This window comes from Neopelma chrysocephalum, unplaced genomic scaffold, assembly GCF_003984885.1.
Source record: "Neopelma chrysocephalum unplaced genomic scaffold, ASM398488v2 Primary Assembly neopelma1_24, whole genome shotgun sequence".
NCBI classification, from domain to species: Eukaryota; Metazoa; Chordata; class Aves; order Passeriformes; family Pipridae; genus Neopelma; species Neopelma chrysocephalum.
Window position 1 is genome coordinate 20673854 of NW_020897693.1, and position 26387 is coordinate 20700240.

Genomic DNA, 26387 nt, shown 5'->3' on the forward strand with positions numbered 1-26387 from the left:
CGAGAAATGTTGCGCATCCTGATGCATGCCTGTCTGGGGCTCTGACAGACTCCCCATGCCTTACTATGCTTCTCAGAAAAAGCTGCACAGGTCCCTGGTTTAGTAGGAATGATGAGCAGCTGGTCAGCACTTTCAGACCAGGAGGTTTTCCACATAACAAAGCCTGTTGTGCTTCTGGGTTGGCTTCTTCCTGGGTTCTCATCTGATTTAAGTCAAAAAAGGATGTAGGGATAGAGTGATTTTTGCTGAAAAAATAGAAAGCATGAGAATAAACCTACCAGACATTGCTTTGACCAAAGTCAGAACAGGGCAAGAGGAAGGGAAACTACTACTTCTAGAAAATCAAAAGACATTCATCAGAAGGCAGTCCTGTGTATCCTTCTGGCAGGAACACAAGTTTGTTTTTGTCCTGGGAAGCTGTTTCTGGATCCTTGAAATGTAACCCTTGTTATGGCAAGTTTGAGGACTTTGCTGAGTATTAGGCTGCTGATAAATCCACTTTGTTACATTTTCGTCTCCTGTCTTCTGTTCTTCCCCAAGAAAGACATCTTTTCAACCTCCTGCCCCCTCTGAAAATACCATAGTAACACACCAGCTTTGCCAAAAAATGCTTAGCACATTAGCGGGTTTAAGTGTCATAGTTGTGTTCACTCAGAAGGCCCCAGAGCTGCATAGATTTCATTCCAGTGTTCTTTCCAGCTTTTTGACAAGACTCAGTGGGCAGAGTTACAAACGCATGAAGCCCGTGGTACAGATGAAATATGAGTTGCTGCACTGCTCAGAGGGGCTAGTCATGGATGTGGCAGAGGGAGGAGGGCTATGAGATCAGCTGGGTGTCTGCAGTGAGAGAAGTGTGAATGGCAAGGGCAAGTTTTCCATTACTTAGCATCCAAATAAAAATGGTTGTTAATATTGACATTATCTGTTCTAGAGTGAAAAAAAGGGTCAGCACTGCCCTATCCAGCATTGTCTTCAAATAAGCTGTGTTTATGCCCTGTTGTTTTGGCTGTCTTAGATGATTTCTGTCTCCTCTAACATACTTCTGTAATTGCCTGTATGCCAGATTCTGCTCACAGCTTCAGAAGCATGACATCAGGAACCATTCTTCCTGAGTCAATGGAGTTATGGCTACTTTTTTCTTCTTAACCTGATGCAACTGAGAGCACTTCTTGGTCATTGCCTGTATTAAAACCTGTTAGCAAGAACAGAGAGGCCCCCATGCTGCTGAATGGAGACAGTGGTTTATCTTTCTTGCAGATGTTCCTGTCTTTTTGTCTGCTTGGTGTAAGGAGTCCTTACACCTGCTTGGTGATAGAGCACAGAAATGTATCATGTCCTTTCCATTTGCCTTCCTGCTTATTTGGGACAGCAAAAAATGAGAGGGAATTAGGGATCCATTAGCAAAGTGAGTGAGGGAATGTTTAATAAGCTCCTATTTTCTTGAGCATGGGATCTGACTTTTAAGTGGTGGCTGCAGGCAGGGCTGCAAGTGGGGATATAAGCAGAGAGAATGCATACACCTACTTTCTTTTCCCAAAATTATGATACTGCAGGCTTTTGGCGTGTAAAAGCTGCTTTTAGGCTGCCTGCTGGGTTCGGGCACAACCGCACTCTCATGTTCCCTCACATCAGGGTGGCTCAGGAGCTGTCCCCTGATTGCAAAGGCAGAGGGGCTGATGGTCACACGGGAGATGTAGAGCTCACTTCTGTAGAGCCAGTGGCCCAGTCCCAAGTTCTTTCCAGCCTGGGAGCTCCTCCCTTGAACAGGGCAAATTGAACTTTTGTCTCAATGCAAAACAGTCCTTTCCAGTTCCCTCTGTCTTTTTAGCTAAGCAGGAACCTGGATTTCTTCTCTCACAAAGGTGAGACACTACTGATTGTTTGCTGCACTCTGGCAGTGCCATGCGGTTTGTGCTAAGTTTGACCCTTGCCCCAGCTTCTAACCGTGGTTTCTGGGCCTATATGGACTCAGCAACAGCTCTGAGCTAGGCCCAGTGTTTAACAGAGGTTAAACACTACCAGCTGGCTGGTCAGAGGTATCCTGCTTCATGTCAAGTAGGTGCTCCTGTATTCCCTTTCCAACACTGCAGACTAAATGAGGTCTGAATCCCATTAGGGAACAGCACTCCGAATGCTGCCTTGCAACATAGCCTGTCACTACAGGGCTGTAAATACCTTTAATAACTGTTTGCATTGGCCTTTTCTTGCTACAGCGCAGAACCACCCTGTAGATCATCAGAAGTGTGTCTGACCATGCTGCAGGCAGTGGGGTTTCACCAGGAACACACAGATGTGACTGCAGCTGAGCGCAAGCAATGTGGCCCCCTACAGGGGCTGATCTTCAGGTTTTTTAGGAGTTTTTTTAAATCTTTGATCATTATTTGGAGACATGGTGTGCTGAAGTGGTTGGACAGTCTCTCTGGAGGAAATAGGGCTCAATCAGTCGTATCTACAAGCAGAGTTCACCTAGAATGACCAAAGGAAGAGTTGCTTATGTTAGTCTGCTTTTTTTGCATATTCCTTCATGGTCCACTCGGTGGACCAAGCGATACAGTTGTTTACACCAGGTTGTCATACTCACTACTGTATTAAAAAAACATAAACAAGAAGGAACATTCAGATTTTTCAGAATTGATAGGTTACTCCACTCTTCTGTTACTTTGGATCAAGAGCATGTCTAATGCAATATTCCATCTCTTAAAAACAAACAGAAGAAGCAAAAACCCCCACAACTCCAAGTCTTTATTCCAGTATTTCCCTAAAATTGCATAACACTACGAATGCAAGTGGCATGTTTTAAACAGGTGTAGAGTTGTGCCTCACTGCTTCCTGTATTTCAGACCCTGCTATCTGATTGGAATGATGGCACAGGTATGCCTTGTGCCTTGGTAACGCTGGATTATGCATTCACTGAATCGCCAGACCCTCGCTTTTCCTTGTCCAGAGCTGGTGTTCATCTCCATCCGCCTTTCTTGCCTCCTACTGCTTATACACCTGGTGCAGTCAAGCACTGGGCTGAGCTCCTGCTTGTGCCAAATCCACCACGCTGTTGAAGGAGGATGTTACAGTGCTGGAACCAATTGCAGCATGAAGAAGACAAGAAATACATGAAGAACTGTGTTTAAATCATCACATCAAATATAAGAAAAACCCAAATAAATGTGAAGAGAACATGAAATTTCCTCTTTGATGTTCTGTGCTGGGAAGGTTTCAATCTCTTTTTAAAGCTCCTCCTCCACCCCCTTGCTTCTTATGGGATTGGATCCAATATTCCAATGTTCATGTAATGCCTTGACTTTGCTATCATTCTTCTTGGGATAATTATAGGTTAGTATAATGTACCTATTGTTCTGTTCCACAAAGCAGCACTGTCATACGGATGGCAGGGGTGAGGTGGGGGAGATCTCTGTGTGTTCTCCTGCATCCACATTGTGTCTTTAATTAGTGTTCTTCCTTGCCTTTTCTTTTTTATTTTAATTTTTTTTCCTTTTCATGGTGCATGCTGAGCACTTCCCCTCCTCAAACTGTTGGTCTCTTTTTCCAGTTACACTGGTGCCCTGTTTTTTCAGTTTTGGCTGAGCTCATTCCCATCATAACAGGTTTGCCTTTCAGATGAAAATAACATGAAACCAAAGTAACAAGTTACTGGTATTTACAAAGAAAGCAGATAAATGATTCTTTCCTCAACCTTATTAGTTGAATCACTTTTGTTATTTTGTATGATTTTTCCTAAATTCAGAAAGAAGAACAAACCTACCACTCTGCATTTGGGCCTTGCTGCACAAGGCACCGCATAAACATGTACTAACATGGTCCCTGACTCTGAGCAATCACACGTTTTTCTGTAACAGGATTCATCTTTGCCCTCCAGGTGCAGGTGTGGGAGACTGCTGCTGAGTGCTGTTAAGTGGTTTTGGTGCTGGGTCTTCTGTTGTGTTTGCTAGACATGGTGCCGAGTATATTACTGGGTGCTTGAGAAATATTAAGGAGAGGCTGAAGAGCCCAGTTAATCTTGGTTGTTGTACACAGGAGATGAATGTTGGTTCCTAATTGGTAGAGAAGCTGTATAGTCAATTGCTTGCTTTCTATTGTTGCCACCGCAGAGATAAATAATATTTAGGGCTGCTGATGTATTTTAGCCAGTAGGTTCATCATGATTAGCTGCTGTGTATTTTGCTGTAAACTACTTTTTGCCTTTGAGTCAAACAAGTGGTCTGGAGTGATGGTTCCTGACTAGCCCATCAAAGTAAAACACTAGTGGGGTGGTTTTTTATTTTTTCAGGACTTCACACAACTTCCTTCTCTTTGAGTGGGTTTACCAGAATGATGAAATGGGAAACCTCCAAATGACTGCGTTTTTGAAACCTATTGTTGTAAAGGAAGGAATTACAGATTTTGGAAAAATCTGGATTAAAGCCCCTTTGCTAGCAATGAGTGTGCCTCGAATGCATGTAGCTTCCCTTCTATAAGTGGACAAGTGTGTTCAGAGGTCAGAACTTGGTCTCCTCTTCTGCAGTTCCCAGGCTTCCTCTTGTTCCTGATGCACAAAGCCAAAACACACAGTTTTCACTTGAATGTCTCTTTTAAAATGCCTTACATGAACCTTGGAAAGATCTGAAGGCTTGTCATTACTAAGTTCTTCTGTGATAGGAAGTGACTTCTACTATGAAGCCTTTAAAATCATCAGTGTCTGTACACCTTCACATATTTGCAAATCTGAAAAAGCATGATGTCATCTGTGGGTGTGTGGAATGGAGTAAAATGGACTTAGTGGATGGAAGCGGACTTCATCTCGTGCTGTGACAATGTGATCTTTTTAAAAGAAAAATTAATCTCTCTCATAATGATAATTTGTAGAACTGTGTCTCCAAAACAAAAGAACCAACACAGATGCACAATTTGGCAAGCCACAAATATTAAACAGCCAGACTCTTTCTCTCTGGTGTAATTCCGAGGACTTCAAGGGAATTACACCAGTGGCAGTGAATCTGGCCTAAAACGCGTTTGACTAATATTTGTTGGTTTCTGCCTGGTGTCTTGAGTAATGCTGAATGAGATTTGATGTTTCAGAAATGGATGAAATCTCATGTGTTTTGTGTACCATGATGAGAAACACACTCCTGTGTGAGCACACATGCATCTGTGCACAGATATTGAGTGCTTTCTGGGGGTGTTCCCAGAACCAATGTGATCGCCAAGGGTGTTTGCAAGCCAGCTCTGGCTGTGGTGTGTGTGTGTTGGAGAAGCACAGGGATGTTCCTCACAACTGCTGCTTGCCTTGTCCTTGCTTATTGTGTTTTCCCTTTGTATCCTGAAGTGGAAACCACAGGTTAATCCCAGTCAGATCCTGTAAATGTTTGCCCCTCTTGGACCAGACCCAGAAAAATTCCCCCCACTGGCTTAGGCATATTTACATACCACAGGTCATTACAAGGTGGTGCTCACCTTTGTATTCATTCCCACATGTCAAAGCAGAGATATTGGTTCATTTTTTTTTCTCCAATATTTCTTATATTTTTTAGTTACCTTTTTTTAAGAAACAAGAAAGCGAAAGGAGTGATCCCCATGAGTCCTGACATCTGCTGCAGTCATTCTTACAGACTCAAAGGAGACCTAGGGAAGGAGAGGAAAGAGTCTGGCTGCAGTCTCTTATTGTTTCTCTTTCGTGGGCCCCCACCCTGCACCCTCCTGGGCCTGCAATCCACTAACTAGCTCGTCCTGACTCCAGCTGTCATTTTTCCTTTTTATCTACTCCTCTCTCAAAGAACCAAATGTCATCTCTTGTGGTTCCCTTAGCTGGGGTCAGAGACTCTTTTATATGCTTTATGCTGATCAAGGATTTTTAACTGGGAATGAGAGCGGTAATCAACTGCATGGTTGGGGAAGGGGAGAGATTAAATCTGAGAATTGCCAGTGATTGCCCCACGTGAAGAACAGCAGCTAGCAAAACACATGCTGTCATTATGCTCTTATGATTATTTTATTCCCTCAGTGACAGTAAAATGCTATCTGTAGCAGAAAGGTAGGACAAAGTCCACCCTTGCTTAGCCCTGTGGTATTCAATGAATTTTCTGTGGGATAGAATTGGGAAAAATTAGATTTACTATTAGGAATGACTCATGTTTTCAGACCCTTTACCTGGGAGATTTCAAGAAAGGAAGAAGGCAAATCAAAGATATGTTTGTGATCTAAATTGAGAAGCCATTTTTGTTCAAAAAAGAGCAACCATTTTAATATCCCATCTTGACTCTGTAGCTATTCGGAAGTCATTGGAGGGTGTAGTGAGATGGGACTTCTGCTGAGTCCTGACACTTCTACTTCATCAACCAGTTTTGGGGCATCATGGTTGAATACAAGAGGGGTGAATAAAATACAGGAAGGGTTCCTGGTGCTGCTTCAATCTCTGCCCATGGTTTATTTTTCTGGTTTATTGAACACAGAATCAAACTCCAGGGACTGCAACAGATTGCAAACTTTAAGTTTCATAGTCTGTGAAGGTAAAACAATTAACAAACAAGTTAAATTATGAGAATTACCTTTGGAATGATTAATTAATTTTAGTAGCCTAAACTGTCTCCTTCAATACACCATTTTGAAAGTCTAGTCATTCCCTCTAAAACGTCCTCTGCTGTTACAGAGCTGTAGGAAGAATAGTACAAAGTGTCCTGATTCTCCTTTTGCACTAATGTAAGTGAAAAGTACTCTGAAGTACACAGGAATTGATTCAGTCCTCTTCTAGAAGAGCATTTTCTTCACAAGAGAAAACCAGACTGTAGTTAGAATTGGTTTAATTGAGAGAAATCTTGCCGGTGGAGAAAGAGGTTTTCTTCAACTCAAATTGCCAGTTTTTGCTAAGATGTGTGCTAGGGTCTAACACAGTAGTATTATTCTGGTTTTATTCTCTAGGCATTTGACAGTGATTTTATAAATGCTTTCAAAATATGTTACTTACTTAGCAACTCCAGCTCCTACAAGCTGGGAACAGCATGAAAATTCCAGTTTTACTGCTGAAATTTTTTTCTCTGTTGGCTGTAGAAATATTTACACCTAAAGTAATCTACCGGTTCGGAAACAGGACCCAACTCATGATTTTTTGAGTGGTTTGATTTTGGAAATGTTGTAAATACTACACTGCTTTGAAAGAGGAAAACATGAAGATAACCTGGTTTAGTGGAACGTGTTCCTACCCATGGCAGGGGCTTGGGCTTGGAACTAAATGATCTTTAAGATCCTTTCTGACCCAAGTCATTCTGTGATTTTGTGAAATACCAGGTGTGGGTGGTAGCTGGAATACAGGAAAAAATATGGGACTATCAGGATAAAAAAAGTCTTCTTTCCCTTAAGTGAGGGATTAAGCTTCTTGAATTTGGACTTAATCCCCTTCCTGCCTGCTTTTCTAGTTAAAACAGGAGATGCACCTGAATCTCAAGTTCAAGATGGAACCTATTGCTAAAGATTCAATCAAATACTACATAGTAAAGCTCCTAAATCTGGGGAGATGTGGAGTTGTGCCTGACTTTTCCTGCTTCCCTCTACCATGATGTTTCAGGTCTAGCATTTGGAATGGGCCTTTATATACATTTTTAAAGCCTGATCATCCCTTGCATGCGTTATGATATGAAAAGAAGGATGGATAGGAGGAGTCCACAGTCCTAGATATCCTAGAGATGCTTTGTCATCTACTGTCTTCTTGGTCTCCTTTGCTTTTCTCTGTAGCATGGGACATAGATCACCTCCTGAGATGATCTAAGCGCATTCATCCCACAAATCCCTTGGAAATGTGCATGCCCTGGAACACTGGTGATGCCAATTTTGTCTTTCTGGGACAGATTGCAGTACTTGAGACACCTGGTCTTTTTTTTTTTTTTCCAGAATGCTGAGAATTTTTACCCTGTTTTTGTCGACCTCTATATGCTAAATGCTTTGTACTTAATTTTCTGGGGTTGCTGGAGACTGGGCACTATTTTTCAGTTTGTAATTTCCAGTCCTTTGTTGTTCAAAGACACACAGTCCCTGCTGTGTGCTGTTCCATTTACTGCCCTGTTTTCAGTCTTTTCTCGCCATCTTTCATTACTTATTCAAATTTGTCATTCCCAATGGTATTGCTGTTTTGTTCAGTGGGAGCCATGATTAAAAGTTTCCCCACTGGACTGATTTGGATTGATACCTGTCTTTTCAACCAAGTGGTCTTTGAACAAATCCCTCATTACACAGGCAAATACCAACACCGAAGCTGTGGTCTCATTCTTCTTCCATCTTGAGTGTCTTTTTACCTTAGCAAAGTGTGTGTAAATCTAGGAGAAATAGAAACAGAGTGCTCAGTCTGTGCAAGCTTTAATGACCACCAAGTGTACAATGGCACAGAGAAATGATGTTTCTAAAGTTCAGATTCAGGCCATAAATCCAGACTGAAGTTAAATTGTAATTTGTCATAATTTACCTGTTGCTACGATATTAAATGTTTTACAAAAGCAAGTCGTATTTTTTCTGCTTTCGCCTTTTTTAAAATTTTTGTACTGTTCTTCTACTCAAATGTACTGACAGTTGGAATCACATGGAAAGATATTATTTTGGTAGCCAGTTTGATCCTTCAGGACATAATATAAACATGTTCCTCAAGTGACTATAGAACATGCAACCCTGAAGGAAGCAGATAATTGCAGAAACAAACTGTATTTTCACCACCATTTTTTGAACACTAACAACTCTCTAAAAAGCAGATATTGTTAGGACTTGGCCCTCTTCTTTCTGCAGAACCATGTGTTCTGGGATTCTTCTCCAGTATTTTATCAAGATTTTCTCTTTTATATAGGTAGAATTAACAAAAAACAGAGAAGCAAACAAACCTAAGCAGAAGCATGCAGCATGAAGATTCTGAAAAGTGTCAGATTTGGGATATTAAAAACAATCTCAAAACCATGTCAGCCTATAGTAAATTACAGCCATACTGGCTATCATGTCAAAATCCTCTAGGAATTTTTGCCACAGATGCTTGCCAGATGCTGCAGGAGTTTCCAGCTGTTTTCCCACTTTTGGATGCACCACACAAAACTGGAAACCTCATGAGCTGATGGACAAACTTATGAAGGATAAAATGGAGTAGGAGCTACTTAGTAGGAAGAGACATAATTTAATCTAAGATGATGCTGGCTGAAGACACAGCTGCCAGCTGTTTATCAGCTGGCTTTATACTGAAGGTTCATTTTCTTTTAGCATGCTCTGTACTTGTACTTCCCCTCCTTCCTTCAGTCTTCTGGCTTGCTAGACCAAAAGAAGGGGTATAAGAGAGCCATGAATATATAAATGTATCATTTTCTTATAATTGAACTTCTTTCTGGCAAGAAGTCATGTGAAAATAAAGATAAGAGATCCCCCAACTCTCCACTACCCCCACAATAAGAACACCTGGAAGGGGACATATCTAAACATCTATAATGCCAAGTAAACACTTCCTATAGATCCTCCAAAGTAATGTATTCAAAGTCATTCATGGAAGCCTTAATACCAAGAATCCATGTGGCAGTGATTCATTTGTAAATATATGCAATCTGTGTATAAGCAACACTATAGATCAGTGATAGTCAAACCTGAGAAGTTTGGTTCTTGAATGGACTGAGAGGGAGGGACATAATCACCAGGGTGTGGTAACCAGATTCTGTGCTGTGATATGCTGTTTTTGATGCATTGTCATCATTGTTGTGTATTGATGGTAAACTGTGAGAAGATGCTTTAGTGAAGTGTGAGATCATCACACCGTGATTAGTTTGTAGAACTCTGCAATTGTGTTTTCTTCCTGACTGCTGGTGAGAGGAGTTGCTTTCCATCTCTCCATCTTTTTGCTTCTCTCTTTGACTACATCAAAGATTAAAGACCAGTCTCTAGTTCTTTTAAGTATTGGCTAAGCCTTCTTGTTTGCTGAGCAGAAAGGCTCTGATTAAGCTTACAGATTCCTCCAGAACTCACATGTGATGTTTCAAGGAACTCAAGTTGAGCATTGTTGAGCTATGTAATACATTAGATTGTTTTCCGTCTTCTGAAAAAAAATGGCCTGTGTTTCACTGAGTGACATGGTGCTGTGTCCTAGTTTTTCTCTTTATGCTGAAAAAGATTTAGTGTGTAACTGTCTAGTGTATATTCCACAAAAACTCCAAAGAATATCTGAAGGGCTTTTCTTTTGTAGCTCTCACCAAAGATGAGATTTTTTAGCATTTGATGCATGTGGCTTGTGGTTCTCTTTGGGGAGAAGAGGGGACAGTTTGGAGAGGAAGGAGATCATCATTCTGTCGCGCATGTGATAGAGCCAACAGTGCTACTGTCAAATAATCACAGTTCCTAAGCTAATCACAATGGAGACCTGTCCCCTCCAGAGGACAGAGGAGGCATTTACCTGCCTGCTCTATGCTCAGTAGCAACTACACCAAGATGATTAATCTGTGTATGATGGTACTTGGAAGCAGAAGACTTCCGTACCCTCCTTAAAATGTGACCTTATTGCAGATCCTTTAATTTTCTTCCCTTCTTAACTCCTGCCCATGGAGGGACTCTTCCCTTTTCCCTTCCATTGCCTTGTAGCTGTTTTGCTTCTCCTGATGAATGTCAAGTGTTTTGGGCCTGCAGCCCTAATGGGTGGGGGCTAAGACTTGGATCTACCCCTGAGACAGAGTGGAGCCAGCAAAGACGGGTTATTTTAAATTGTGTGGTGACAAGCCTTTTTTCCCCCTCCCTTTTTGTTCCCAGAGGATAGCTGGGGAAGTTTGTTGTGCCAAATGCTTGGAATGCGGTTTTTCTCCTCTTCCTCCCCCTTCAAAACAGAAAGAGAAAACTTTATACTGTGAATTGTCTTAATTGGGGAACATAAATCCAAACTGTAGTGCAGCATTGCTGGGCCTAGACACCTATTGAAGTTTAATGAAGGAAGAGTAGCTTTCTCTTGCCCTCCTCTCTCATGCTCTCCCCACATCAAACTCTTTCTTGTGGGTGCCATCCTGTTCAGATGGGAGCATGGGAATGCCTGTGAGAGTGTGTGTGTTTCTCCAAAGTTCTCACGGGTCTGAATGCGATATGTGACTCCTTTAAAATAATGCAGTCAGAGTGATGCATGGACATTCTCCCAGGCTGAAGTTAGCTGTGTAGCCAGTGTAGGAAAAAGAAATAGAGACTCCTCAGGGTATCTATCCGAAGTGGCTCTAAGCCTGTTTGAGGGAAATCCATGCTGGAACAGAGATTTGGTGGTTCATGTGCCCTGACCATATGTTTTGGACTGATGACAGGGTCCCATGTTATATGTTATATGACTTTTTATTCCTTGTGTCAAGAACTGATATTTTCTCAGGACTTGATGATAAAGTATTTTCTTATCACTACTGACTGACTGAAGAGATGTCTCATTACATCCAGAATAGAAAATAAGAATCCTTCTCCTTGTCCCAGCAGTGGTAATGGGAATAAATTGGTGCCCATCAGCTTGTATTGGATGTAATGGAGTCTCTTACACAAAAAGCCAACCTGAGAGGGCCTTGATCAGAGCATGAATGGGAGTATAATTACACTGAGTGTAATGACATATACTTTAGCAAAGATGGACAAATTCATCTGAAATGGCTTTGGAGAGAATGCCAAAAGCAAAAGCTTCCATTTGGCACTGATGTTTCAAGGAGAAAAGCAATTCACGTAGTGGAAGAAAGGTAGATTGGGACAGTAACAGGAAGAGAGTTTAATTAGAGGGTCCTGTGACTCCCAAAATTTATTAAAGCCAATGCTGACTGGTTCTGAGATCTGCTGCAGTAAAATAATAAAACTTGCTCTCAGGTGGAAATGCTTGTTATGGTGGTGCAAGACCACTGTTCATCTTCAGTTCTGGATAATATAACATTCCTACAGGAGGTATTTTAACCTGCTAGTAATATTTTAGTGCTTTTGCCTGCAAGCTCCTCCATGCTTGTGTAACATTAAGCATTAAAAACTCTTATCAAATTCACCAACCAGTTTTATCAACTGCTGCTGATGCAGCAATGGAAGTCTGGGAAGAACTGCTTGCTTTTGCTTTGAGAGATGGGATGAAAGGTTAGAGGGGGTGGATGGTGATTGCATGAGCAATGCAGGTCAGGTTACTGTTGGATTCCTCTTGCAAGATAAGTGAGAGCCCTCTGAAAGGTAATTATTGGAAAGCATAAATTTCTGAGATAACCTGTCCAAGAAGAAATAGTGACAGGAGCAGAGGCCATGTGTTAAAGGCTAGCCATTACTCCAGGGCAATGGGCTAACCTCTCTCTCTCTCTTTTTTTGCAACCTCTCCTTGCTCTGACAGTTGACTCCCTCAGTTCTTTTCCTTCAGTTACTTGTCAATCTTTTTCTCATCCTGTTTATAGACCACTGTGATGGTTGTCTCCCTTCTGTACTAATTAGGGTGCAGACAAGTGGAGACTCAGTGTGCAGTTTAGTTCCATGTCCAAATTCTTGTTTAGTCGTTGTCTTTGCTTGTCATTGTCATTGTCACTGCCACTGCAGCGTTCAGGTAGCTTTTACAGGATATATGGAAAGAAAAAAGGTTACTCTTGTATTTCTTTAACTGATTTTTCTATAGAAGAAGTTCAACGAGCTTTCAGAATGACATGGAGTCAGCTTTGTCTCTGAATCAAGAAAATTGCTAGATGGCAGTTGGGGAAGGAAGTCTTGCAGAGTGAGAAAACAGATTTCAGAAGAAAAGGTGGAGCAAAACTGGGAAATAAGAAAAGTGACTTCTCTTCCTCTATGGCTTCGTTATGCAAACTCTCTATGTCTCATCTGTAATACAGAGATAATGATATCTACCCAGCTCCTATTTTGACCAGTTGATTGATTAATGACTGTCTCCTGATCCCTAGATTACACTTTTGTGACCTGCAGCTTTAACTACTGCAGTGTATTACATCCCAGAAAGCAAATGGAAGCAATGTGTTAGCTCTGGCTAGTTCCAGCTGGGAAAACATGATAAACTGACCTGAACAGCCTTGCCCACGTGTACCTGCTTCTGAGACCTCATTCTAAAAGTGCACTGAAGCATGGTCTGTCTGTTCAGCTGCCATCTCTGTTCAGCAAGACATTCAAATATCTGCCTAATTTTGAATTGAAGGGGACCTGCACACTCAATAATGTGCTGTGCTGAACTGGGACCTGATGCTTGGTCACAGGCAGGGTTTCATCATGAGTGTTTGAAGACCTCAGTGAACACATAGGGCTAAAGATACACCTAAAGTCTGCCCTAGCATGATGGGGGTATGCATTAAACAACTGGAGTCTTTCAGAATAGTGAAACTTGCCAAAAGAGTAAGCTGCTTGAGCAGAAGAAAGGATCTTTATTTTGCAGTGATAATTGCAGCAACACATTTTGTAAACTTTGCTAATTGTTAAGTGAATTACAAGGCTTTTCTATTTCCTTTAGCTGTTCTACAGTAATAGCCACCTCAATCTGATACTTGAATTAAGGTGGTGCTGCGAACAGGAAGCAAGCCAGAAGAAAAACAGGTGCAAGAAAAGTCAATATGTAGGGGAACAACCATCAGATATTTGAGTTTCTGAAAGCGAGTTTTGGCAAGCATTTTTTCTTGACTTTATTAAGGAGTTCCTCTTATGTACTTCCTAAGTAACTACAGAAACAAGGGCACAGGTGTTTGAAACATCACTCCTCAGAGTTAAATGTGAATATTTGCAATGAGAGTTTGCTCTGTTCCCATGGGATGTGTTCCAGTTGCAGAAGATCCTGTGCCTAGACCTTTAAGTTAGTTCCAGTTTGATCTCAATACAGGGCACTCTTTATGCTGAGGAACCTGTGAGATGATGTGTTGGATGCATCTGTTTCACCACTTCTAATTCTTATTGTTCCTTTTTTGAGGATTGATAACATTGCCTCAGCAGAGGAATGCCCATAATCTGCCCTACTTCCATTAGGTGTAGAGCTGGAGGAAGGAGGTGAGAAAAGGAAATCTAACTCACAGTCCTCTTGGGAATTCCCCTATGTAGTGTGAGTCAAGTATGTCCCTGCTGTACATCTGCTGAGGTCAGTAGATTTATACAAGTAACAGAATGATTGTTCCTATGTATTCAAGAGAAGTAATAACTCAAAGAAACACAATCTTATCTATCTAGGCTTGAGATGACTTTGTAAAGAACAGAAAATATGTTTTCCTGTTGTGTTTTCTGGGGTTGATAATTACTGACTGGGTAGAGTAGATTTTTGCGTTTTCTTACATGTGTATTCTGTTTGTTATACGTATGGTGACTGAGGAACTGAAAGTACTACCCATTCAAGATTAGTAACTTTATCTTTGAAGTATTGGCTCTAGCTGATTTTTTTTCGAAAGCTGACCTCAGAGGCAAAGTAAACTCTTACAATTATGTCGTTTTATGTTAGATCTATATAAATCTCTACTTTGCTACTTGTGTGATCATTTTCACCTGAGCAAAATGGATTGTTTCCTGTAGCGGGATTTCCTTTGCAGCAGGAGAAACCAGGTTCCTACAAAAGAGAAAAGTCAGCAGAAAAATGTGAGCTCACTAACTCTTTCTAGTCAAAGGATAGGAAGTACCTAAAATTTTAATGCAATTACAGTTTGGTGTGGTGGGGAAGCTTGCCTGCCATTTAAGAACATTTATACTACTTTTCTACTTGCATGTTTATTTTAATCTCCTCTAAATTGTGCCATCTGGATTGAATGGCACTGTATATTTTTCTACTAAGTAACTGCACAAGGTGCAGGGGAAATCCCAGCCTGAGAACTTCCAAGAGGGCTAACAAAGGTCATTCAGACTAGGACTGTGCTGTAGAGCTTGGACTGTTGTGACTCTGACACGGCTTAAAGCATGCAAAACCTCCGTGGTCTTTCCTGGCATCTTGCTGCCTGTTGAGTTCTGATGAAGATACATGGCTTCATGAAAGATGAGATGCTTAGAGACACGTGAAAAGGAATGCTCTTGTCAGCTTAGCTGATGTGATTTGGGTGAAAGATGTAAATGTGGTGGTAGGGAAAAACTCCTTCCATTTGCATACACTGTGTCTCCCAAGAAGGCTGTGCTGACTGAGTGACCTAGCTGTCACCACTGATGGTGTGGACAGACTTTGCCCCATTGCAAACAAAAAAGTGTGCTATTTGAAGACTAACCTAAGCTGGTTGTACTGCCGGAGACTACCTCTGGTGGCAGAAGGGATTTTGTGAGCTCGCTGTCAACTCCTCCAGGCAATGTCATCTGGGTTTGCTCAAACAGATCAAATGGCCTTGCCTGAACTGAATCAGGGAGCACTCACGCAAGTATTGCTACTGGCAGGAGGTGCGGGAGCAGTAAGCTGTAGGAGACAAGCAGTGAAAAGCAGCAGGGTAGGAGGGAATGGGTGATATTTTTAGCTAGCACAGCTAGAGCCAGGAGAGGATTTCTGTTCATGATCTGAGCATCTTTTTAGTACAGACAGTGCTTGAAGTAATGCACACGATTTATTAGTGAGTAAATGTAGGGTCTTACCCGTGTTCTGCAGGGGAACTGTTAAAGCTACAAAGGAAGTCATGGCAGAGTAATTTGTAGAACTCTGGTTTGCTGTCTTCCTGGTGCTTGGGTGATTGATTACGGTTTTTACTAGGAATGCAAAAGATAGGTCCACTGTGGGAAATCAGAACCGTGGGAGCTGAATGGATAGACTTTGTCTTTGACTACATCTGGCCCCTAAGACTATGGTTGCACTAAGCCAAACAGAATTCTGGTGACCCCAAGCCCCAGCAGCTTGAGTTGCTTCTTTAAAAATATATATAAAAAATCCCTTGGATGTTGTCACGTCCAATCTAATACTGTTGCTGAAGTTTTCATTAGTTCATTCCTTTAGTAATTGGAGAGGATTTCTGACCTTTTGGGGGAGGTTAGGACCAAGCTGAATTTTGACTGCTGTCTTCAGATACAAAAAAGCTCCAGGTTATTACCTTTCACACCTGTTGTTCATTTAATTGGATGCTGCTGCATCTCTTTAAAACAGAAACCCTGGCCTGGGAAAGGATAGATGCTCTGAGATATCCCCAAGGAATCTGCCTCTGAGATTAACCTAATTGGTCACTGCACTGAGTCTGATAGAGATTATATGCAATGCCGGTCCGTGGAAACACCTTAGGTAGCCTGGTGTATGGCATGGAAACTGATGCTGATACCTCACAATGGGAATGAAAGAGAAGTAAGAGGAGATGTGGATGAATTGCCACATACGCCATAGTATGATTGTTCAAAGTCCAGTATATTTAAATAACTCAATCCTCTGAAATACCCAATTTCATAAGCACACATCGTCTTGTACCTGTTGTATCTAGCCAACAACTCTGCATGTTAACAGCTGAATGAGATGGGCACTGTGATCCTACTCTTTTGGCTTTGAGAGCTGGGAATGTTGCTGCAGACCTTGCCCGGGCCATGCACAGCTGCAGGAAGAGGAGCACCTCCAGCTCTGGTCCTTCTTCCTGCACAAAATAGCAGCAGATCTTGATCCTGAAAGCTAGATTTTTGTTGACAAATACCATCATGTACCACACTCTTCTTGGCAGTATTAACTTGTGCTGCTGTTACTTTTCTTTAAATGGAAAGGCCGGCAGAGCTTTTATACTTCTACAATACCTGTGAGGATGGGCTAATCAGATTGATTTTCTTCAAATTTTAAGTTAAGCCTACCTTTTGTAATTTTTCTTCGATGACAGACTTTTTGCATGAGATGATACCTGTAGTTTCACACTGGATTAAATTACAGCCTAAGTCTGTTTTCAGAGTAGTGAATGTAGCTCACTCTACGAGGCTGTGTTCTCTGCTATGAATTAGCATCACACCATGATTCAAGCAGTGTCGATTCTGGACACAAATACCCAGCAGGGATTTCCAACCCACCAGGGGAAATTTGCTGATAAATATCTGCCCAAAGGGGATTCCTTTGCCTTTCTGTTTAAGGGATGGGCTAATGCTGGGTGCTTGGAGGAGGGTGCTGAAAAACATCACGTTGCTTTTATACTGATCTGGGATTCAACCTAGACTCAAAGCTCAGGTCACCTTCTTGAATGCTGTAATGTCTGGGCTGTGCCAGTGCTGATTCAGGAACTTGTCATCAGCTCTCTGATGGCTCCTAATCTCTTGCACTGCATGCAGTTTATGCACCTACCACAGTACTTTGAACAAATGCTTGAAGTTTGTCTATTTTGACTTGCCTGTATGAGTTCTTCCAATGAAAGGCATTAGTTCTCCTGGCAAGCCTTTTCTTCCATTTACCCTCTGATCACTGCTGCTCCAGTAACACTGTCTCTGCTTGCATCTGTGTACTACTTTGCATTCAGATTTGTGTAGTCTACCTACTACTGAAGCAGTCCTGCTAGCTATTTTTTATTCTGACTCCCAGGCTTGTTGTCCATCAGTTGAAATTATTCAGTATGTATAGAAATGAAATAGCTGCCTCAAGCTGGGTCTTGGAGAGTCTAGGATAGGTATGTGTTTGTGGGCCTTTAGAAAGCTGCCAAGTTTATGTTAAAAAACTGAAAGCCCAGAAAGTTTGAGTCATTCTGTAGCACATCTGGAAATCCTGTTTCGCCTTTGCTTATGCTCACACCCCTTACATCATTAGAAAATGTTGTGCAGGGACAGATGCAACTGACCACTATGAGAAAACTGAATCTGCACATTCCTGCACTTTCTGGCTTGCCAGTGGAGTTTGTGGTAGTATTTTGAACAATTCATTACGCTTCACTTAACATCAGGAAAGCCATTCTGAATTTCTCTTGAGTCTCTATGTCCTACCTTTCTGCAGTTGCAAAGGGCGCATGCTTGTAGCATTTAGGAACTGCTTATAGACTAGAAATTCTGGAGAGTACAGCCAAAGGAGGCACCCAGCCAGGCCTTTGCTGTTTAATGCTTAATAGTGGTTTGACACTCTTGAATGTGTCATATTTTCTTTTGCTTGGATCTTTTGATGAATGTTGTGTTAGCATCTTGCAATGTAATGTGAGGAGGAGCAGAGCAGAATGCTTTATCTCTTCTGGGAAGATACTCTGGAGCTGAGGGTTTGCTGTCCAAAGATGCTGCAAGATTCTGGTGATACTGGGCTCTGTTAAGCACAAGTTTCCAGTTGCATCTGGGTCTAGAAAGGAGAAGCATATGTTCAAGCAGCATGAAAGCTTGAACTTAGTTCACTGTGCCCTTTGTGAAAATCAGTGGTGTTTCAGAGTCTATGAGGAAAAGGCATGAGGAAAGGTGGGGTGCTATGGACTTTTTTGGCTTGTGCTGTGATAGGGTGAGTACAACAGTTTTGCAACTTGCTCTGGCTTCATTGTTTGTCTAGGCTAAGGTAGAGAGTGAGAGTAGGCCAGCCCAGATGGGAGAAACACACATGAGCATGGCCAGGCCACAGCTTGAGAAGAGAATTATGTTGACTGGAGAGGAAGGGCCTTTTGCCGATTGTGTCTATTAGATTTCCCACATTAATGTCTGTCTTTGGACCATTAACAACGTTAGTGCATGTAATGTTTCCCGCTTCCAGCCAGCCTCACTCTGATCTCTTCTTACTTTAGCCTTTGCCAGGCATGCTGCCCTTGCTTTCAACACTGAGAGATTTGGGAGACTACTGTGGGCATGAGGGGGAAAAGGACACATAAAGCTTTGTCTCATCAATGTAGTGGCTGGCATTGCTGCCCGTATACTTTATCATATTCCCTGGAGGTTTTGCATAGATATTAAATAGAAATGGTTGAAGAATTGAGCCCGTGGCATTCTTCATGTCATGGCTCATCAAGAGAAGGAGGAGACGCCTGTCAGGGGCCTCCTGGGACCTGCCGGAAAGGAGTGAGTTTAGCCAGCCCAGTGCAGTTCTCTCAACACTTGCCAAGACATAGGGTTGGCCAAGCTGGTCTACAGTGTCACAGGCAGCTGATAGCTCAGGTAGCACCTGCATGGTTTCTTAGTTTCTGTTCAACTTTGTGAGAAGGCCTGAGACCCCCCTGATGCTTCATTTTCAGACTCGTTCACGAATGCCTCCACAAGGAGTTTGAAAAGTATTTTCTGAAGCTACAATGCGTCATTTCTTTCACACCACTTCTCAGATCTTGTCCAGTTTGAAACTGGATGGCAGTGCTGCTGAACAACAAATTCTGATTTAAGATGTCTTTTTCAGTTGTCCTCAGTGTTCTTCATAGTGTCAAATTATCTAAAATATAAGATTAGAGTCTAAACATACAGTAAACAAAAACTCCATGGGTCTTAAGGAAAACAAGTTTCACATTTTTGATGAATGCTGGGGACCATTGCAAACAAAAGGAAAAGTCTATTACTTTCTGTTATATGATTAGTCATTTCTTTCTGTGCTATCAGCTTTTTACTTGCCTAGTCATGTAGTGAGAAGGTTTTAGAGGGAAATGACTAGAAAGGGGCCTGGTCTCAGGAACTGGAGAAAATATGGATTCAAACTCAGAGGATCTGGTGGAAATTTAAGAGCTGCGTTTAAGGAGAACTGGTTCTTTGTTATATAAGTTTTCCCAGAGTGATGTGGACCTGTAATCATGGCTGAGCTCGGCTGGTTATATGTCTTCAGTGAGTGCTCACCTTCTCTGGATCCTAACCTGAAATGTGTTAGGCATTGCAGGAGGGCTTGTGCTAGATTCTACCCATTTTGTAGCTTTTGTAAAAGGTGTAGTGCACTCAAATATCTGTGAGTTTGCAGGATGGGCTGGAAAGTAGTGGTGGAGAGCTGCTCCACTTCTTTCAGGGGCCCATCAGGATCTCTTGTCAGCACAGAAATGAACATCATAAACTAGGCACGTTCTTTTTTTTTTTTTTTCATTTTTTGCATGCTTAGACAGAGGAGTCATGGCACTAGGTACTGTATAGAAAAGTAGTAAGTTGGAGTCTGCTCAGAAATCTTATTGTCTGGTTAGAGCAGGCAGGCAAAGGTTGAGAGAAGGAAAGAGTTGTTCTTCACTGACCTCACTTTTACCTGACCTGATTCCACGATAGAAAACTTCAGTTTCTTCACACTTAAAAGGACAGTGACCTCAGAAAGTCACAGGTCCAATCTTCCATGCTGGTGCTTGCTGTCATGCCAATGACTACCTGCAAGGCTGCAAAGATTTGCACCAGCCTCACATCACTGTCCCAGCACCTACAGGGCTGGTGGTGCTTTCAGAGTGTTCATCTCCCCATTCACAGTGAGCTTCCACTGCGCTGAGCCTGCTGTTTAGTTTCATTCCTACCTTTTTTCACCAATAAAGAGCCCCTAACTCTTAGTAAATATTTGCCCCTCCTATGCAGCTTTGCAGAGGTTTGTAAAACCATAGGTTGTCTTTTCCAAGTCAGGGAGCTTTTATTAGTCAGCCAGAATGGGGTTATTTTAGTGTCTGTGGGCTGGAATGTAAGTTCAAAGCTTGCATGTATGCCAGCAGTGTCACTGGCACGCCTGTTCCAAACATCTGGGATTTCACCTGTGGCTCTGCACTGAAGCGCTCTTTGCTTTTTGCAGTGTGCTGACAACTGTAGTCTGTATTTCCAGTTATGCTGCCTTCAGTATGATTTGCCTTCCTTTACCAGCAGTTGTTCATGTCTCCTCCTTGGGTTTTTTCCCCTAGCATCTTTGAAACCTGCACATATGCTGATGATTTTGTGTCATTAATATCAATCTAGACAAGTCTTTGTGACCTTTCACTCCCATGTCCAAAGGGAAGAATTGACCCCTGCAGTCAGTCACAGCACAGCACTGACTCATACATACTTTTCATAAAAATAATGCAGAAATTCCCCATAGTTTTTACCCATAATTTTTCAGGAGATGAAGTGTAAGCCTGCCATAGCAACACAGTTTGAGAAAACTATGAAGCATGTAGCATCAGATAGTTAATCTTTTTCTGACATACGATACACTTTTTACTATTAATGTTGTCCATTCTTTTTTTTCTCCTCTTGTACCTCACTTGCTCAAACTCAACTGATCTGTTTGAGTTTCATTTGAGCTTGTGTGCTCTCAGTCTTATTCCCACCCTTGTCTGTTCTCCAGCTCCATTGTAAACCTACTAGGAGGGGACTGGGATTTGTCCCACCTCTCTGATTCCACAGTGATGAACAAAATAGGACCATACTTTTCTTTTTTTGCCCTGATTCTAATAGTATTTTCTGTATTGCCTGCATAAGATAAAATATGCTCTGTTTAGATATGTAGCACTGAAAACAAAGCAAGTTCCTTAAAAAAAAACTAACTGAAATTTGGAACAAGTCAGAATCCCTCCAGTAAATACTAATGGTAAAACAAAACAACCAGCCACCCAAAAGTAATTGCAGGGAAGCTGTTTACCACTGAGATATGAGTGTCATAAGGAAATACTGTTTCTTTACTTTCCTATATTTGATTATTTGTCATTTAAAAAACCCCAAAACATTTATAATTGAAGTCAGAGCAATTCCTTAAGGTCTCAGTGTCTGAATAACTTTCCAGTGAATACTTAGGGGACTGCATTTTTTTGATCATGCTTGCTGTAATGGAGCCAAGGCAAGCTTTTTTAAAGTATGGAGGTGACTAAATGCTTCTCCTAAATGATTTTTTTTCTATAAGGCATAAAATACATATTTAAAATCTTTAAAATAAATGTAATGAAACAACTAGACTACAAGATTTTGCCAAGAATGATTTTGACCTAATAGCTTAGTTGCTTCTTTGTCATGAGGATCTCAAAATGTCTTTTCTCCCTCTTAAAAAAATCTGAAATTTAATCTTACACTGTACTTGATAGCGTGATTTAAAGCCAAATATATAACATTCTAAGATTTATAGTTATTTTCAGTCTTAAAAGAAGGCAGAAACTGAAATAATCTTCTGTCAGATCCTATATCTGGGTTGCTGAGATATACTGTTAATATGAGTGCTTTGTGGTGTACATATTCTGATGACTGAAGTGATTTTTGGCATAAGGAAAACCTATGCAGTTATGGCAGTTTATTGTCACACAGCTGTGCTCTTCCTTCCAGTAAACTCCTTGGAGTTAGTGAGCATCCCTGGCTCAATATAGGAGGAATTTGACATAGCTCTGCACTAGCTCAAGTGTTTGTGGAAAGAGCTGTTAATCTTTGATCAACTGGAGTCTCCTTGTTACTGACTTTGATTACACAAGTGTACAACTTTAATTACAGCTTTTAATAAGCTTTCATTTCTTCCTAGCCACATTCTTTGTATAGTAGTGCAGCTTATCTCTTCCTTTCTCCCCTGCTTCCCTTCCCTTCCCCCCTGCCTTTTTATGGAAAAGGGCGTTTGAGGTCATTGCAGGGGATTCGATGTCCAGAGGGATCCTGCCATACACGCTCTGCCCACAGCTGTACCCTCCACTTGCTTGCACAGTCTAGAGAGCTCTCTCCTTCAGCTGCCCTGCAAAGATCCCCACACCAGCATCTGCCTGGGAGTTGGTGGTCAGCAGGGGAGTACAGGGCTGAGAGGCATCACATTCACACAGACATCCACTGCTGTACAAAACCACTGAAAAACCCTTAGAAAGTCTCTGTAGCCAAAGGATGTACTGAGTCCTATGTGAATTTTCTGCTTGTGAGGAGTTTTCCCCTTCTCTCCCTTGGGGACACTGTGAAATGTGGTGGCTGAAGTCAAAGTGGCAAAGGGCATCAGGAAGCTGGTGGGCTCCAGCATTTACCCAAGGTACTCATTCCACATCCACAGACTCAGTGTTCTGGCTACCCTCTGGTCATGAGCAAAATGACCTGTTGAAAGCTTTGTGAGAGTCTTAGACTTGTAATTGTAAATACAGTTACAATGACATTGAGGTATGGTTTAAAACAAGCATAAGGAAATGCTTTTTTTTCACGTGAGTTGTATTTCAGCTGTGGAACTCTTTGCCCCACAATGTTTTAGGTATGAAAAAGATCAGTGGGTTGAAGAGTTTGTTGGATAAGTTAATGGAAGGAAGATTCATCAAGGTCTATTAAACATAATCTTCCCATCACTGGTTGGCCTGAGACTTGGGGAGATTAAGTTTTGATCATCAGAAGTGAGAAGGGGGAGCTAGAGAGGTGCCCCCCCTTGGTGTTTGCTGTATTTGTGCTCTTCCTGAGCCTCTGTGTTTGGCCCCTTTAGGCGAGAGGATATGGGGCCAGTATGGCCCAGAGGAAAAGCGTTTGATTCCCATGGAAGTAGTAAGGTGCAACTGAGGAGTGCCTTAAAAGATGGGAGTCACAAAAAAGGTACAGATGGTAAAACTGAGCAGTTTGAACTGATTTAACATTCAGAGGTGTGCAAAGTTTTAAAATGCCAGTTGTGCCTACAAAACAGGGTAGTGGGGAAAACAACAGGAAAGGGAGCCCTTTCTATCTCTGTGCATGCATCCCTTTGGCTCCCTTGCTGTGTGTGCCATACTCTTTTTGCACACTAATGAATATAGAGTCAGAGCAAGTTATGCTATATATCACTCTACTCCTGTTTTCTAATGAACTTACCCCTTATAGGTAGCTTTCCTAGCTGTTTGTGTCATGACTAAATTTCACCTTGACAATAGATCAAGAATGAGGTTCAGCAGTGTGGCCCACCTACTTTGCAATGCTTCAGCATGACAGCTGCTTTGTGTCCTCAGGTTAGCTTTACTTTTATGCTTTTCACTGCTTAGAAAAATTTGGAGGGAAGATTTTGGTAATCTCCAGCAGGCAGAGTTTTTAAACTTTTCTCAAGGGAAGATGAAGATTCCACAGAATTTTTGAACAAATAGTTTTTTATGAAATAAGTGACACTGTCTTTAGAAATGTTCCTCCCACTAGGCTCCAGAGGAAAGTAGCATTTGCCATGCTAGATCTTACTGGTCACTGTTGTAGCCTGATGCTCTTGGCACCTCAGGCTTCACTTGGAAAACTCTGGAAGGCTTCTGACAAATTGTCTACTCTGACCATTGCAGACATAGTTGTTAAGGGATGTGTTTTCATGCCTCAGAAGTGTACGATAAGAGGACTACATTCTTTGATCTTATGGGCTCTCTGATGCCAGAAATGCTAGAGCGAAGTTCTTCTAAACTTGGCTGGCTTTCTGGTTGCTCAAAATATACTGCAGGAGTTGCTGTAACATGGGATTGAAAAGACTGGTTTGCTGAATTGGCTGGACAAACTATGGGGGGAAGAAAAACAATAGAGTGAGTTCATCGTGGTGTACATGTGCCTGACCCAGGGTCATGGGCCAGTGTGGTTGCATCATTTGCTCATTCAGTAGCCATGCTGCTATTGAAAAGATCTGTGTCTGGTTCCTGAGAGTCTGATCTTTTGGTGACACTTTCTGCATGATCTGTTTCAGCAGTGTCTCGTGTCCACAACCTTTGCATCTATTCAGGCAAAGTTTTTCTGTTTGTCCATTTTTAAATCAACCTCATGTCCCCTTTTCCTAGTCTTGTTGGAGGGGGCAGCGCAATCATTTTCACTGACTGCCCTGTCTCTTTTGGCAGACTTGGGGACCAGTTCTACAAAGAAGCAATTGAACATTGTCGCAGCTACAACTCTCGGCTGTGTGCCGAGCGAAGCGTCCGTCTTCCCTTCCTGGATTCACAGACTGGGGTAGCTCAGAACAACTGCTACATCTGGATGGAGAAGAGGCACAGGGGACCAGGTTGGTAGCGTTGTGTCTGTGTATGCATGTGCATGTATTGAGGGCTGGCCACTGAGCCCTCATGGGGTTTAATTAATAGGAGCAAAAATCTGCTACAGGCCACACAGCTGCCTAAACCTCTGTGCCTGCAGGGGATTTCCTTTAGTAACTGCAGAGAGCTCATGCTAATTATTCTCTCTCTACCCGTAGAAGTGTGTGACATGGTAGTTTCTAAGGCCTCATCAATGTAGCTCTTTTAATGCTATCGATCCCAGTCTGCAGCAGAAGACACAATGCTCTGCTCTAAGTAGGACTGGAATTACCTTCAAGGTGGAGGTGGGAGTTTCTCAGACGAATGCTGAAAATAAGGAACTGCATTGGGAAGGATATAAAACCGAGGTAAAATATAGAAGAGTCCAGTTAATGGAATGTGTGTTGTTCCAACGGTTAGAAATACACATATAAGTCCTGATTCTGCTTTGGACAAGTCACTTGGATATCAGTTTTGGAGCTGCAGTTCCCTTGGGTGCAGAAAGAAGTTGGTGTATTTCCTTAAGGAGCTTTGGCTAATGCCTGTTCTAAAGCTCAGTGAAGCTCAAGGGAAAAGAGCACTGGTTTTTTTGTGGACTTTCGTCAGTCTTTCCTTTATTAGAGTAAATCCATCTGAAATCCTTGTTTGAGAGGCAAAGGACAGTCACCAGCTCAAAGCCCGGAGATGTTACTCTGACAGAAGTTCTTCTGAACCACAGGGGAATTTGGCTAGGGTATGTCTCAGTATCTGAGCAACAATATGCTCAAGGAACAGATTTTTTGACAGCACCAAACTGAGTTACTACTCTTTTTTTTTTTTCTTTAGTAAAGACCAGAGAATCCAGACAGGAAGGGGGCTAGGGTACATGGTCACTGGAAGCATGACATGTACACGTGCGTAAATACCTGCCAGTTCCTGTAAACCACACTGAACTCCCCCTCCTCCCCTCAAATTCTAGATCTGAAATTATGAGAAGGTGCAGCCTGCTCTAGTCTCTTCCACTGGCCTGTTTACAGGAGATGAAATGCAAGGAATGCACAGGATGTTTCCCCTACCCTCCTGTAGCTAAGAAAGCAATTGCTGCTTCTGAAGAGTGCTTAGCTGAGACTTAGCTGAAACTTCCCTTCTCCCTTTCCTACGATATACTGAGGGAAGGATCCTTGCGTTCCTCATATGCCTAAAATATCCAAAGTAGATTTAGTGTTGTCTTGCACTACTATCAGAAAACTCTTTCTATAGTAAAATGCAGAAGACACAGGTGTTTTACAGCATTAAAAATACCCTAAGAATATTTCAGCTACCAAAACTGCTGGGGTAATCTGGGATCACTGAATGTGGTTTACAAGCTAGGAGTTGTCTGACCTTCTGGACTCACCCTTCTTTTGTGGGGTTGCTTCATAACCATAGTTGAGTTTTTGCTTCAGCTGAAAATTCCCTGTTCCTAAGAGACTGTGCTTTGGCAAAAGTAGCTTTTTTTTTTTTGACTAATCCGTTTACCCAAGAAATTTCTGTTCTTGTAGCATCTTGTTATGAGTAAGGTGCTGCTAGTTTTATTCTTCTGAACACAGTCAGGAGGTAAAAATAAAAAGAGGTATACATCCACTACATTCACAAGTAATGTTTTGTCAACAGCAACTTCTACAAAGATAGTTAGAAAGTCTTGTGTGTGTCTCATTGGTGTCTGTGCACTTTCAGAAGAAACCATTAAGAAAGTGTTACAGCATCACACCAGGAACCAAGAAGTCTTAATGCTTTGCCTATCTCAGACACAAG

General features: G+C 41.9%; 1 protein-coding gene across 10 annotated transcripts in view; it reads left to right on the forward strand.

The window, feature by feature from the left end:
- The window catches only part of DPF3 (double PHD fingers 3), a 142358-nt gene that overhangs the window by 14821 nt on the left and 101150 nt on the right, over nt 1-26387 (forward strand). For 4 of the 10 annotated variants that reach the window (XR_003538091.1, XR_003538092.1, XM_027707433.1 and 1 more), the window contains exons 1-2: nt 12149-12153; nt 24444-24604. Coding sequence is in view for 7 of the 10 variants with exons in the window: in XM_027707433.1 (XP_027563234.1) it covers nt 24580-24604 (25 nt within the window). In the remaining 3 variants the exon portion in view is untranslated. Of the gene's footprint in view, nt 1-12148; nt 12154-13939; nt 14036-24443; nt 24605-26387 lie in introns of those variants that run through there. The other 6 variants (XR_003538088.1, XM_027707386.1, XM_027707400.1 and 3 more) reach the window with 3 other exon arrangements.